Here is a 14,003-nt window from a genome sequence, read left to right as displayed (position 1 = left end):
ACCTGGGGTGGGGAGGAGAGCTGGGAAGGGGGGGTTATGCTTTAGATTGGGGAGGGGGCTTTGTGTCTGCCATTGGGGATGGGTCTATGAATACAGAGGCTTGTATTCCGTAGGCCACCATAAGAGAAAGTTGTATATTTCACGGGAGACATAGGCCCGGGCTGGTTGTCTGTTGGGAGGGGGGGGGTGCAGAAAGAGAAAGTGTGTGTTAGAAGGAGCCAGACGAGGAGGGGCATGTGCACGGATCAAGGGACAGATGGAGGGGAGCGTGTTCTCCAGGGGCGGGGAGCTAGGCTTGGCCCTCCTAGAAACAGGCTCAGAAAGCCTTCTACAGGGCCCCACGGATGCCTTCTGCTAGGTGAGCAGCTAGCAGGTGCTGGGGACCACAAAAGCAAAGGGGGTGTGTATTGTATTCGCGGGTGTGTGTGGGGGGGCTCTGCTAGAGGGCCGATGAGGGGGTGTGAGAGATGAGAGGGTGACCTGAGCGTGGGGTGGGGTGGGCTGCGAAGGTACAGGGTGAAGACATCGCTCCCCCAAGAGTCAGAACAGAGGGTGGGAATGTTTTCCACACAGACACCTGAGGAGGAAGCGAGACAAAGGCCTGGAATGAGAGGCAAGCTGCCCAAGCATGGAAAATGGGACAGAGAGGGGAGGAGGTAGCCCTCGGGGACCTGAGCAGACATATTAATTGAAAAATTAAAAATTAACTAACATTTGTAGAGGCCTTCATAGTTTGCCTCACTTAGGTCTCACAACAACCCGGTAAGAGAGGCGGGATTTTTGTTTTGTTTTGTTTTGTTTTTGTTTTGTTTTTAATTGTAGAAGAAACTGGGGCCCAAAGAGAAGATGCCAGGCAAAGCCTGGAACAGGCCAACCTAGCTCTCTCCACCTGTTGGTCCCGTCACCCCTGCAGGTTGGGGATTCCCAGGTGCCTTTGGCTAGGCCTGTGGTGGGTGTTGTGCCAGGGTGGACTCCAGGAGATCCTGGGCAGTTTGAGCCCAAGTCCCTTAAGCTCTCCTCTCCTGGCAGTTCCAGGGTCTGCAGTTGGAGCGGGATGCCTGCTTGGCCTCGAACTACGCGCTGGCCAAGGAGAACCTGGCCTTGCGGCCCCGCCTGGAGATGGGCCGGACTGCCCTGGCCATCAAGTACCAAGAGCTTCGAGAGGTGGCTGAGAACTGCGCAGACAAGCTGCAGAGATTGGGTGAGGGGAGGCCCGGGAGGCCCGGGAGGTCCGGGAGGCCTGCCTGGGGTGGGGTCGGCCTTGGTCTGTGCTAGGCTCTTGCGGGTGGGACACACCTACTCTTGGACAAAATTTGAAGGGAGCTGCTTTTGGCCTTCTGGAAAGTGAGGTTGTGAGCTGTGGAGGAGCAGGTTTGGAAAGCTGGCCTGGGTCCCCCGTGTGTGTCATCCCAGGACTTGGGAGGCAGAGGCAGACGGAGCACAAACTTGAAGAGCGTTCCTAGGCTACCGTAGTGAGTTCTAGACCAGACTCTGCTGTCTCTTGAGGAGAGAGCCTGCCTCCAAAACAAAAACAAACAGCTGTGTTAAAGAGGCCTGATGGAGCTGGGCGGTGGTGGTGGCAGTGGTGGCGCACGCCTTTAACCCCAGCACTTGGGAGGCAGAGGCAGGCGGATCTCTGAGTTCTGAGTTTGAGGCCAGCCTGGTTTACAGAGCAAGCTCCAGGACAGCCAGGGCTACACAGTGAAACTCTGTCTTGAAAAAATGTGAAACAAAAAAAAAAGAAAAAGAAGAAGTGGCCAGATAGAGGTCCTGGGCAAGGCCCAAGCTGGGCATGGTGACATATGCATAGAGTCCCACCACTTGGGAAGCAGACACAGGAGGATCAGTAGTTCAAGGCCAAACGTGGCTACGGAATGAGTTTGAGCCCAGCCTGGGCTACCTGAGACCCTATCAAAAAAAAAAAAAAAAAAAAAAAAAAAAAAAAAAAAATCAGGCTGATGAGATGGTTCACTGAGTAAAGACACTTGGTGCCAAGCTTGAGTGTGATCCCTGGGACCTACAAGGTGGAAGGAGAAAACCAGCTCCCATAAACTGCCCTCTGACCTCCACAACTGTGCAGTGGCATGAAGTGTGCCCACACGTAAAACACACAGGAACACACAATACAAATGTAAACAGTTTTTAAAAGCCCAACATCAAAACAAACAGAAAACTAGAAGTGGGGGGGGGCTGGGGGGGGCTCAGGGGTTGAATGAAGTGCACTGTTTGCTCTTCTAGAAGACCTGGGTTCGAGTCCCAGCACCCGAACAGCAGCTCACAGCTGCCCGTAATTCCAGTTCTAGGGGGAATCCAATGATATATCTTCTGATCTCCATGGACACCAGGCACTCACATGGTACACATGCATGCCGGCAGGCAAAACAAACATGCACATTAAATAAATTTAAAAAAAGAAAAGAAAAGAAAAGAAAAGAAAAAAGGAAAAGAAAACAAGAACGTAATTGTGAACCCCGGAGCGGCCCCCGGGGTCGGGGGTCGGTGTCTCCCGCTTTATTCTTTTTTTATTCTAGGGCGTAGGGCTGCCTCACATCTGACCTAAGTGATGAGTTGGGTGCTGGTAGCCTCGATGTGGTAGTGAGGAGGCTATCCGGCCATAAACACTCAGTAGTGTCCATGGTATGGAAGAAACTGAGCCAGGCATGGTACTGCATGCTTGTAATCCCTGCACTCAGGAGGCTGAGGAGGACCAAGTTTGGCAGGCCAGCCTGAGCTACACAATGAAACCTTCCTCAAATGATGATGATGATGATGATGATGGCTCAGCAGTTGGAAAGGAGTGGAGTGTGGTCCCCAGCACCCGTGTTGGGCAGCTCACAGGCTCCGATCCAGGCAGAGTCTGGCCTCTTCTGGAACCTGAACTCATTCAAGGACGCACACCCATACACAGACACATACTCGTAATTAAAAACAAAACCTTTTAAGAAAGAAAAAGAAACAGCAGTATTAAAAACAGACAAAAAAATAAGCTGAACTTATTTGTGTATGCCTATAATCTCAGCCCTTTGAGGTCTAGAGACTGGAGGATCAGGGGTTCGAGGCTAGCCTGAGCTACACAGCGAGTTCAAGGTTAGAGGCTTTAAGAGACCCAGCCTCAAACGGGAGAAAAAGAAAACCACAAAGCCAGTTGAGGATTTGGAGGCCACCGAGGTGGGATCTGTAGTCACCTGCGGTCAACGGGAGAGTCAGAGTCCCTGTCTGTCCCCCCTGTGGTCCCCAGAGGAGAGCATGCATCGCTGGAGCCCCCAATGTGCGCTGGGCTGGCTGCAGGCTGAACTGGAAGAGGCTGAGCAGGAGGCTGAGGTGAGGTGAACAGGGAGGGAGACCCATCTTGTCCCATTGGGGTTGCCATGACATCAAAGACTTGGGAGTGCCTCCTCTGAGAAGCCCGCCATGACTGCCTACAGAACTTTTCCGGGATGTCCTAGGGATGACTACAGACACTGGAGGGCAGGGTCGGCTGGGGAGTAAGGCCCCTTTCCTCTGGGGCTGGGTTGGGAGCCGCCACTAAGTGAAGGGCATGGGGCAGCCCCTTCTTGTGGAAATAGAGGTGTCCAGTCTGTCCAGTCTGGAAGCGCAGGGCCTCTGCGGGGCGGGCTGGTCACCGTGGGGAAGGAGGAATCAAGTCTCTGATCGGACTGCCTGCCCTCAACTTGCCCACCTTTTCCCTCCTGGACCCTGCCCAGGTCCAGATGGAGCAGCTGCTGCTGGGGGAACAGAGCCTGGAGGCCTTCCTGCCAGCCTTCCAGAGGGGCCGCGCCCTGGCCCACCTGCGGCGGACCCAGGCCGAGAAACTGCAGGAAGTTCTGAGACGTCGGGAACGCTCTGCCCAGCCGGCCCCCACGACGGCCGCCGCCGCCGCCGCCGCCACCGCCGTGGATCCCCCCAAACCCTTCCCTGCCGCTGCCGTCCTGCCCACGGGGGCCGCCCGGGGACCACCTCCAGCCGTACCCCGGAGCCTGCCCCCCTTGGACTCCCGCCCAGTGCCCCCCCTGAAGGGCTCCCCCGGGTGCCCTTTTGGCCCGGCCCCTCTGCTGAGCCCTCGACCCTCTCAGCCTGAACCCCCCCATCGGTAGGAGCCAGGGGGCGGCCTCCCAGCGGGGGTCCAGACAAACTTGATTCGCGGCTCCTCCTCCTCCTCCCCCACTGTCTGGGTGGGGGGAGGGGCAGGCCCCTCCCCCTAGCCTCAGGCAGGCCCCCGGGCCCTGGAGGCTGAGCTGGGGAAGAGGGGCTTCCCGAAGAGGCCCGCAGAGGGCTGGGGGTGGGGTGGGCAGGGTGCTGGACCTCGGTCACCAAGGAAACTCTGCCTTTTTATTTTATTTAATTTTTTTTTGTCTCCCCGGTCCTCCAGGGTGCCAAGCCAGGTCCCCACATGAAAAGAACTTTAGGGGGGCGGTCTGCTTCCCCAAGGGGGGTCTTGCTTGGGGAGGGGGGCCTGTCGCACCCTGCCACATTACTGGGCTCGAACTTATTGGCCAAGGCTTACTGGATTGTTCTCCTCATATCCTGAGCTAACCCTTTTCCGCAGTTTGGGGGCCCTCCGCCTAGGAGCCAGGTGGTCATGCCCCAGCTGCGGGCCCAGGGACACCCCCAGGGGCCTTGCGGCTGGCCCTTGGGGCAAGGTAGGACAGAGGCTTCTGACCTGCGCAGGTGAGAGCCGGCCATCCCCAGGAAAGACCATTCTGTATTTTTCTGTCCCTGTCCCCTTGAATGGAACCTTTTTGAGGGCAGGTCCTTGTCTTTGTATGTTCTGTCCTCAGCCCCGCCTCCTAGGGGCTGTCAATAAATGTGCTGATGGATGACGGTGATGATGCCCCGCCTCCTCTCTGCTCCCTCAGCCAGCCTCCACGTCTGCTCCGGCGCGTCCTCCTCCGGAGCTGCCTGCCCTTCTTTTCCCTGCCCATCTAAAGCTCAACTGACCTGCCAGGCCAAGCGAAGCCTCCTCCTCCTCCTCCGAGGAACTGCCTGGTTTCCAGAGAACCTTTCCTAAACCTCACTTCCCAGCCTGGCCAGAAGTTACACTGCCTACGCCATGGTCACCCATAGCCTCACCTGGCTGCACCTTCTCCTCCAGGATTGCTTGCCCAGCTCATCAGGATGGTGCCCCACCTTCTCTGGCCTGCCACACCACAGCCTCCGCTGGTGATATCTTCGATGGGAGACGGAGGAGGGGCTCTGTTAGGAATGCAGGCATCTGCCGCCCACTAGGGAGACGTTAAGTGGCCAGTTTGTCTGCTGGGTGTGGGGCAAGACCAGCAAACAGAACGTCGGGGAAAAGGGGCATAAGGGTGACCCCGGAACGTGGGAGGCTGAAGCAGGAAGATCGGAAGTTCAAGACTCGGGGCTGGGGACATAGCACAGTGCTTGTGACAGTAGTATGCAGGAAGCCCTTGGTTCGATCCCTGGCACCCCCTAAACTAGGCATGTTAAGTCACACCCATCATCTAGCACCTTGGAGGTGGACCTAAAGATCAGGGGTTCAAGGTCATCCCCGAAGACATAATGAATCTGAGGCTGACTAGGCAGCGCTGTCTCAACCAAACCCACAAAAACCAGATTCAAGGCCAGCCTGGGCGACACAGAAAGTTTACGTCCAAACGGAATACGTGGTGAGACCCTATCTTTGAAATAATGCAGCAGCACCATTTCCGGGGTCAGCCAGGGTCAAGTAAACCTAAGCTGAATAAATTTGGCCAAGAGGCCACAAAATCGCCTACAAACGAGTAGTCTGCCAAAAAAGCACTGTAGAAACCAGGTATGCTGGCTCATTCCCATAATTCCAGCACTTGGGAGGTGGAGGCAGAAGGATTGCCTTCTTGAATATAGCCTGGGGTTCCAGCCACCCTAACCTACAGAGTGAGTGTTTTGTTTGTTTTGTTTGAGACAGGAGTTCGTTTTGTAGAAAAGGCTGGCCTTGAACTCTCACGGAGATTGCCTGCCTCTGCCTCTGGAGTGCTGGGATTAAAAGTCTTGCCCACCACACCCGGGTTAAAGAGTGAGATTTTGTCTCAAAGTAACAAGAGGGCAATAGAGGTTTACAAAGCGGGTGTGGCCTTTGCCCTTGTTACTAGAGATAGACTCATCTAGAATGTGGGTGCTGCGTTGACTCTACTTTTCACTGAAGTTTGTAGTATAAAAGGACCACACACACACACACACACACACACACACACACACACACACACACACACACACACTGGCATCTTTGGAGTATAAAAGATGAGAGGGAGGCTTGGGACTGAGTTCCATAAGAAAAGTGTGCAAAGGCAGATGTGTGGGGTTCAGCCCCCAGGATCTCCCGAGGACTGCCTTCCAGTGTGGTCCCGGGGACAGAGCCAAGAACACCACAATGGGGGCCTCTTAGTGGCTGTCCCTGGAGGCAGGGATCCCTGTTGATGTGTGAGAAGAGCTTGAGGATTTGCTTGATCTTCAGAACTTCAAAGGCAGCTGGAGCAACTGGCGGGCGGGAACCCTAGAGGTTAAGGTCATCAGTCACCCCCAGAAGGGCGCAGGGAAAAGTGCCCGCTTGGGAAACCCCATATGGCCTTCGCCTGTATTCTCCTCATCAGTGCTGGCCTTTGGACTGCTGGAGGCTGAGGGACACATGAACCCCAGGGTGCCTGGGGAACAGCGTGAGGAAGACCCCCCCCTCGACTTCCATCTCAGCCTGGGAGCAGACTGGGTGCTCACAACCTCCATGAGGCCCCATTCCTGGACCAACATTCTGAGCAGTTTTGTTAAAAGAGAAAGGGGCAGGTGTGTGGTGCATGCCTAGGATCTCAGCACCAAGGAGGCAGAGGCAGGGAGATCGCTGTGAGTTCCCGGCCAGCCAAGGCTACACAGTGAGACTTTGGCTCAATAAAGTGGAGTTGGGGAGAGAGCTAAAGCTGGGCATGGCTACCTCTTTTTCCATTATCGGGACTCTGAGGATTATTTTCTAGAAGGGCTCAGTGGCCTGCACTGGCCTCAGCCTTCCTTCCCTAGGGCAGGTAAGAAGTAGAGAAAAAGCCAGCCAGCTTGGGGATGTGGCTTGGTTGGTAGAGTGCCTGCCTCGCATGCATGAAGTCCTGGGTTCTATCCCCAGCAACCCATAAACCAAGTGCGGTAGTTCATGTCTGTAATCTCAGCATTTGGGAGCTGGAGACAGGAGGGTCAGAAATTCAAGGTCATCCATGACTTCGAAGGAAATTTAAAACCAGCCTGGGCTAAAAGAAACTTTGTTTCAAAATTCAAAACAAAACCAAAAGCCCCAGTGCAAGAGAGAGTATAGAAAGGGAGTTCGAGGCCAGCCTGGGCTACAGAGTGAGATCCAGGAAAGGCGCCAAAACTACACAGAGAAACCTTGTCTCGAAAAACCAAAAAAATAAAATAAAATAAAATAAAATAAATAAAATAAAAAGGGATAATTGTTACCATGGGAACTGGATGGGTCCTTCAGGTTGCCTCCCAGTGAGGTGAGGTATGGTGGCCCATACCTGTAGTCCCAGTCCTTGGGAGGCAGAGGCAGGCATATCTATATGAGTTCAAGGCCAGTTTGGTCTACGTAGTGTGAGTTCCAGGCCAGAGAGGGCTACATAGTGAGACTGTGTCTCAAAAACCAAAACAAAGATTCATAATGTTCCCAGCTAGCAGGTGCATGGTCTGTTCTGAAGATTTCAGTCATTTCTACTTTAAATGTTATACATCTGGGTTCTAGGGATGAACATGCCTGGGAATGACCCTGGGATGATCCTATGTGAGAGAGGAAAAGACTAGAGTACACAGTGAGAGGCTTAGAAGAAAAGTTTTACCCTGGGGGGGGGGGCGGGCTGTAGGTGTGCTTCAACAGTCAAGAGATTGCCTAGCGTTGGTGATGCCTTGGAGTCCATCTCTACTTTCAATACAAAAATAAATAATCTACCCATTACAGACTCCAGCAGCCTGCAGTCAGCACCATGGCACACATCTATAACCCTAGGAATGGCTGTTTTGTTACCTGGAGAACTGGAAAATAGTTTTTAAATTACATTTATTGACTTAGTTTACAGGGGAGGTCACATGTCATGATATGCATTTGGAAGCCAGAGAACAACTTACAGGAGTTGGTCCTCTACTTCCCACCATGTGGGTCTCAGGGATCAAACTCAAGGTGTCAATCAACTTGGCATCAAGCGCTTTACCTACTGAACCATCTTGCAAGCCCTTATTGGGGACATTTCTTTTTAAGGGGGCAGAGCATTGGGTTTGGAAACACAGTGTTGTTTTGTTGCATTTTCAAGACAGGGTTTCTCTGTGTAGCTCTGGCTGTCCTGGAACTCATCCTGTAGCCCAGGCTGGCTTCGAACTCACAGAGATCCACTTGTCTGTCTCCCAAGTGCTAGGATTAAAGGCGTGTGCCACCACTGCCCGGCTTGGCTTTTTATTATTATTCATTTATTTGTATGTGTCTGTGTGAGTCTGTGTGTGCGTGTGTGTGTGTGTGTGTGTGTGTGTGTGTGTGTGTGTGTGTATTGGGAGGGTGTGTGCTCCTAGGCTTACAGAAGCCAGAAGAGGGCATCAAGTGTCCTCTCCTATTACCCTCCTTATTCTTTTGAGGCAGGGTCTCTCCCTGAACTTGGGGCTCACATTTTCTCAGCTGTCGAACCCCAGCAATCGCCATGTCTCTGCCCCCTCAGACTTGGGGTTACGGGAGTGTATGGGAGGAATGGCTTATTACCTAGATACTGAGAACTAAACTCCATCCTCACGCTTGCACAGCAGGTGCGCTTAACCACTGAGCCTCCTTTTCTGCCCAGTTCTGGTTTTGAAAAAAAAAAAAAAAGGTTTCTGGACTGCTTACTATGTGGATACCCATGCCCAGACAGGAAGTTGTTTTTGTTGTTGCTTGTTGAAGATTTATTATTTATTTATGTGTCTCTGTGTGTCTGTGCACCTGCTTGTGTGTGTGCCTTTGGATGCCAGAAGATGGCATTTGATCCTTTGGAGCAGAACCCAGTAAGTAGGTTCAGAGAATTGAATCTGGTCCTCTGGAAGAGGAGGAAACGCAAATATTTTTAACTGCTGAGCCATCTCTCCAGCCCCAGATCTGCTTGTTTAATTACACTTATTTGTGTGAGTGGGTGGGTGGGTGGGCGAATGTACGCGTGCTTGCTCCTGCAGGCGCATTAATTTGCTGGAGTCAGATCTGTCCACCATGTCGGGACTGAACTCCGTTTGTCAGGCTTGGTGAAAACATCTTCCAGTGAACCATTCTTCTGGGAATGGTGCTGCCCCAGGAAGTCTGATACTCATGGTTTTGTTTGGGCCAGTTTCTATATATTTTCCCCAGAGCCCCTCATTTTTCAAGTAGGAAACATGTTGGTATTAAATAGACTTCCTTCCTCCTCCTCTTCTTTAGATAGGTTCTCATTCTATAGACCAAGCTAGCCTTGATTCAGAGATCCACTTGCCTCTGCCTTCCAAGGGCTCGGATAAAAGGTGTGCGCCAGTATGTCCTGCTAAGCGAACAATGTGCCAACCAAGGTTCACCAAGTCAAGCAGTTACTGACCAGCCTATGATCTCTACAGAGCTCTGGCTAAGAGCTTAGCCCTAATCACCCAGGGACAGAAACAAGGATGGTTTCCACTATCTGGGCTAGCTGTGGGTTTATCCCACTATACACCAGGTTACCCTCAGGACTGAGTTGAAGGGTTGTGACTGTACCAAGAACTTCTGCATTTGGCTAAGCCCTTCAAGATCCTTAGTGTACCTGTAAAGAATACAGGCAACTCCAGGCCACCCTAGGCTACATAGAAATACACTGTCTCCCAAACGATAACAAACCAACCACGACTCCTAACTAAAGTGACTTACACTCAGGAGCTGAGACTCTGTAACTCCAAAGTAGGTAGACAGTGTCTAGAATCCCCCACTGAGGGCTGGGGTGGGGTGTGGCTCAATGGCAAAGTAGTTGCCTAGCACGTGCAAATTCTGGGTTCAATCCCAGCTTTGAAAAAAAATTGAAGATTTATAATCATCTTTCTGTTTAAAACAAAGGTTATAAAAAACATATTTGGCTGGACGGTGGTGTCACACACCTTTAATCCCAGCACTCAGGAGGCAGAGCCAGGCAGATCTTTGTGAGTTCGAGGCCAGCCTGGTCTACAGAGCGAGATCTAGGAAAGGTGCAAAGCTACACAGAGAAACCCTGTCTCGAAAAACCAATATATATTATATATATATTTGTGTGTGTGTGCGCACAGGCAGGAGCGGAGGTCAGAGGACAACTTGTGGGAGATGGTTCTCTCTTTCTACTGTAGATCCTGGGGATCAGGAGTGACTCAGGTTGTCAGTCTTGGTGGTAAGCTGGTGAGCCATCTCATCGGCCCAGACTCAAATCCATGCAGGGGTCAGCAAGGTGAAGAAGCAAAGCAGTCCGTTTCTATGAGAAATGTTCCCGCCCTCTCTTTCTCTATCATTCAGCTTCTCTTTCTTATGTGGTCTTTATGTGATTGTTTGTACACTGTCTCATGTGTAGCACAAGCTAGCCTCAAATGCTTCATCCTTTTTCTTTTTTCTGTTTTTTCTTTTTGTTTTTTTGAGACAGGGTTTCTCTGTGTAGCTCTGGCTGTCCTGGAACTCACTCTGTAGACCAGGCTGGCCTCGAACTCACAGAGGTCAGCCTGCCTCTGCTTCCTGGGTGCTTCAATTAAAGGTGTGCACCACCACCTGGCCATACTTTTTCTTTTTAGAGAATTATTTTATATATTTTTTTTCTTTTAAACACAAGTCCCAGCAGGCTGTGGGGCTCTACTCCATTTTTGCCTCTCTCCCTTTTTAATTTTTAAATGTGCATTGGTGTTTTGCCTGCATGTATATCTTTGTATGTTGGATTCCTTATCCCTTGGAACTTACAAAGAGTTGTGAGCTGCAATGTGTGTGCTGGGAATTGAACCCAGGTCCTTTGGAAGAAAGAGCAGACAGTGCTCTTAATTGCTGAGTGATCTCTTCAGCTCCAGAACAAGAGTCTTTTTTTTTTTTCCTCTCAAGACAGGGTTTCTCTGTGTAGCTCTGGCTGTCCTGGAACTTACTTTGTAGACCAGGCTGGCCTTGAACTTCCAGAGATCTGCCTGCATCTGCCTCCTGAGTGCTAGGATTAAAGGCATGTGCTGCCGCCGGCGCCGCCGGCGCCGCCACCGCCACCCAGCTATTTGTTTTATGTACCAGTGTGTCTGTGTCTTATGTGTGAGTGCGGTATCCACAGAGACCAGAAAAGGGTGTTGGATCCCCTGAAGCTGGAGTTACAGGCCATCGTGAGCCACCTGATATGGGTGCTGGGAATGGACCTCAGCCCTCTACAAAAGCAGTGCATGCTCTTAACTACAGAACCAAATCGCAAAGCCCCCAACTCTCTAACCTGCCTTTAGTTCTTTGTTGTTATGGTTTGAGACAAGATCTGACTTCACAGCCCTGGCTGGCCTCAGAGGCAGAGATCAGCCTGCTCCTGCCTCCTGAATGCTGGGATTAAAGGCTTATTCCACTGCACCTGGAGAAGACCCTGAGCGTCTCATCCTTCTGCCTCTGCTTCTTGTGTACTGGACTTGCAGATGGCACCACCATTTCCACCGATGCCATGTTAGGGATGGAACCTTTGTTCCTGGTGCTCACTATGGTTTTAACACAGAGAGGGCACTACTTACCAACTCAGAGGCTCTACAGGTAAGGTAGTACCTTACCTAAGTTGCAAGTTGGATCTGAGAGCTAACCTACATGAGGGGTAGCACCCAGTGAGGCGGGTGCACCCTATGATGTCATCCACAGGCAGATGGAAGTATGACTTCATCCCAGGGAGGCTGAACTGAGAGCAGTCAAAGTCTGAGATTAATTTTCCTTTATTTATTTTGAGACAGGCCTTATGTAGCCTAGGCTAGCCTTAAACCTCTGTGTCTTAGGATGACACTGAACTTCGGATCCTCTTGTGATTACAGGTCTCACCACCATGCTCAGTGTATGTAGCTCAGCAGTTGGTACCCCAGGCTTTGTGAATGCCAGGCAAACACCTTACCAGCTGAGCCACCACATTCCCAGGTTTCTGCATCCTCACCCACAAGACAATGGCCAAGAGAGGCCTGTGACCTGCCGGCTGGTCCTTCTCTCTCTTCTTAGGGTCTCGTGACCTCGCATAGGTTCAAGATACAGGACCTCTTGTTTCCCAAAACGTGTGTTGGTGGACATTCCTGTGGTGTTGTGGGGGTCTCCTTAGTCAGTCGTGACCCAGAAAACAACTCCCCGGCCTAAAGCTACACATCTCTTTTTACTACGTTTATTTATTTTGTCTGTGTGTGAGGTGTGTGGGTGCACATGCACACACATGCACACACCACTGTGCTTCTGTGGAGGTCAGAAGAGAAGTTCTGTAGACAGGTCTCTCCTCCTACCATGGAGGTCCCGGGACAGAACAAGACAAACTCCTTAACCACCGAGTCCTCCACAGGCCTCACTCCCACCCCGCTTTCCTTTTTGAAACAGGGCCTCACTATATAGCCCTCTGAAATTCACTATGTAGACCCAGCGGGTCCACAAGCTCATGGGTCATCCTCCTGCTTCGGCTTCCCCAGTCCACCACCAGGCCCCCCTTCGACCTTTTTCTTGAGACAGGGTCTCACTATCTAGCCTAGGCTGGCCTTAAACTGGAGACCTTCCTGCTTCAGCCGGCCACAGGCTGGGATATACACACGCTATCACGTCCTGTCTTGACTGATACTGGAACGGTGACAGAGGGCAAAGCTGTAGCATGGGAAGGAATTCAGAAGGAAGGAATCCGGTTGTACCTCCACTGTGTCAGTATAAAAGGGTATTTTATCCAGTTTGCCCGTTTTAGCAGTCTGACTAAAAGACAATCCCCAGATGCACGATCTTTGTTTGCTGTCAGCTTGACGGAGCCTGCACACTTCAGCTCCATGCCTGCTGCTTATCCCTGCTCTGTACAGGGACGCACCTCTTCACCCACTACCGCCATTGCCACATTCGGAGGCATGGGCTAATGTCCATCGCCAAGTTTACCCCCCTTGCCAGGGCACACGGGAAGTAGGGAAAGGGAAACCCAATACGGTCTTGGGAGGAGGGAAGATAAAATGATACCAAGGGAACCATGCGTGATGTCCTCCAGAAAGCCTCCGATACCCCTGTGGATGTGGTAGCGCATGCCTGAAATCCTAGCACTCAGGAGACTGAGGCAGAGGATGGAAAGTTCTAGGCCAGTCTGTGATTCACAAAAGTGCTGGGATTACACCACCTCAAGTCTGGTTTATAGAGTGCTGGGGGTGGAACCCAGGGATTTGTGCATTCCAGGCAAGTACTCTACCAACTGAGCCACATCCTGAGCTCTGCTGTGGATCGCTATTGTCTCGGCTTTACACATGCCCCCAGTCAGTGTACTTACGATGTCCTAGCTCATTCCCAATGTGAGTCAGAAGGGGACCTCTGGGCTGTGGGATGGTCTGTATGTCAAACTGCTCTGATTGGTCAATAAAATAAAACATTGATTGGCCAGTGGCCAGGCAGGAAGTAGGTGGGACAAGGAGAGAGAATTCTGAAAAGCAGAAGGCTGAGGCAGGGAGACACTGCCAGCTGCCGCCATGACCAGCAGCATGTGAAGACACCAGCAAGCCACCAGCCACATGGCAAGGTATAGATTTATGGAAATGGATTAATTTAAGCTATAAGAACAGTTAGCAAGAAGCCTGCCACGGCCATACAGTTTGTAAGCAATATAAGTCTCTGTGTTTACTTGGTTGGGTCTGAGCGGCTGTGGGACTGGCAGGTGACAAAGATTTGTCCTGACTGTGGGCAAGGCAGGAAAACTCTAGCTACAAATGGCGCCCAATGTGTTGGCAAGAGTTTCCACCTAAAACCTGAGTAAAAAGATTCTAAACGGAACTAAAACAGCTTCCTAATTGTCTCTCTCAAAATAAACAGCAGCTGCCGGTTTGAGTTCCTGGCGGGTTCCTGGCGTGTGCGCTTGACC

At 51.7% G+C, this 14,003-nt stretch overlaps 1 protein-coding gene across 1 annotated transcript in view; it reads left to right on the top strand.

The window, feature by feature from the left end:
* Positions 1–4,826, top strand: part of Vps37d (VPS37D subunit of ESCRT-I) — a 5,456-nt gene extending 630 nt beyond the window's left edge. The window contains exons 2-4 of the mRNA XM_028860671.1: positions 1,030–1,201; positions 3,239–3,321; positions 3,705–4,826. Coding sequence (XP_028716504.1) covers positions 1,030–1,201; positions 3,239–3,321; positions 3,705–4,094 — 645 coding nt within the window. The 3' untranslated portion in view covers positions 4,095–4,826. The remainder of the gene's footprint in view (positions 1–1,029; positions 1,202–3,238; positions 3,322–3,704) is intronic.
* The last annotated feature ends 9,177 nt before the right edge of the window (positions 4,827–14,003 follow it).

The sequence above is a fragment of the Peromyscus leucopus genome, chromosome 23 (genome assembly GCF_004664715.2).
Source record: "Peromyscus leucopus breed LL Stock chromosome 23, UCI_PerLeu_2.1, whole genome shotgun sequence".
Taxonomy (NCBI): domain Eukaryota; kingdom Metazoa; phylum Chordata; class Mammalia; order Rodentia; family Cricetidae; genus Peromyscus; species Peromyscus leucopus.
Note: the sequence above shows the minus strand (reverse complement) of the source record. Positions and strands in the feature narration are given on the sequence as shown.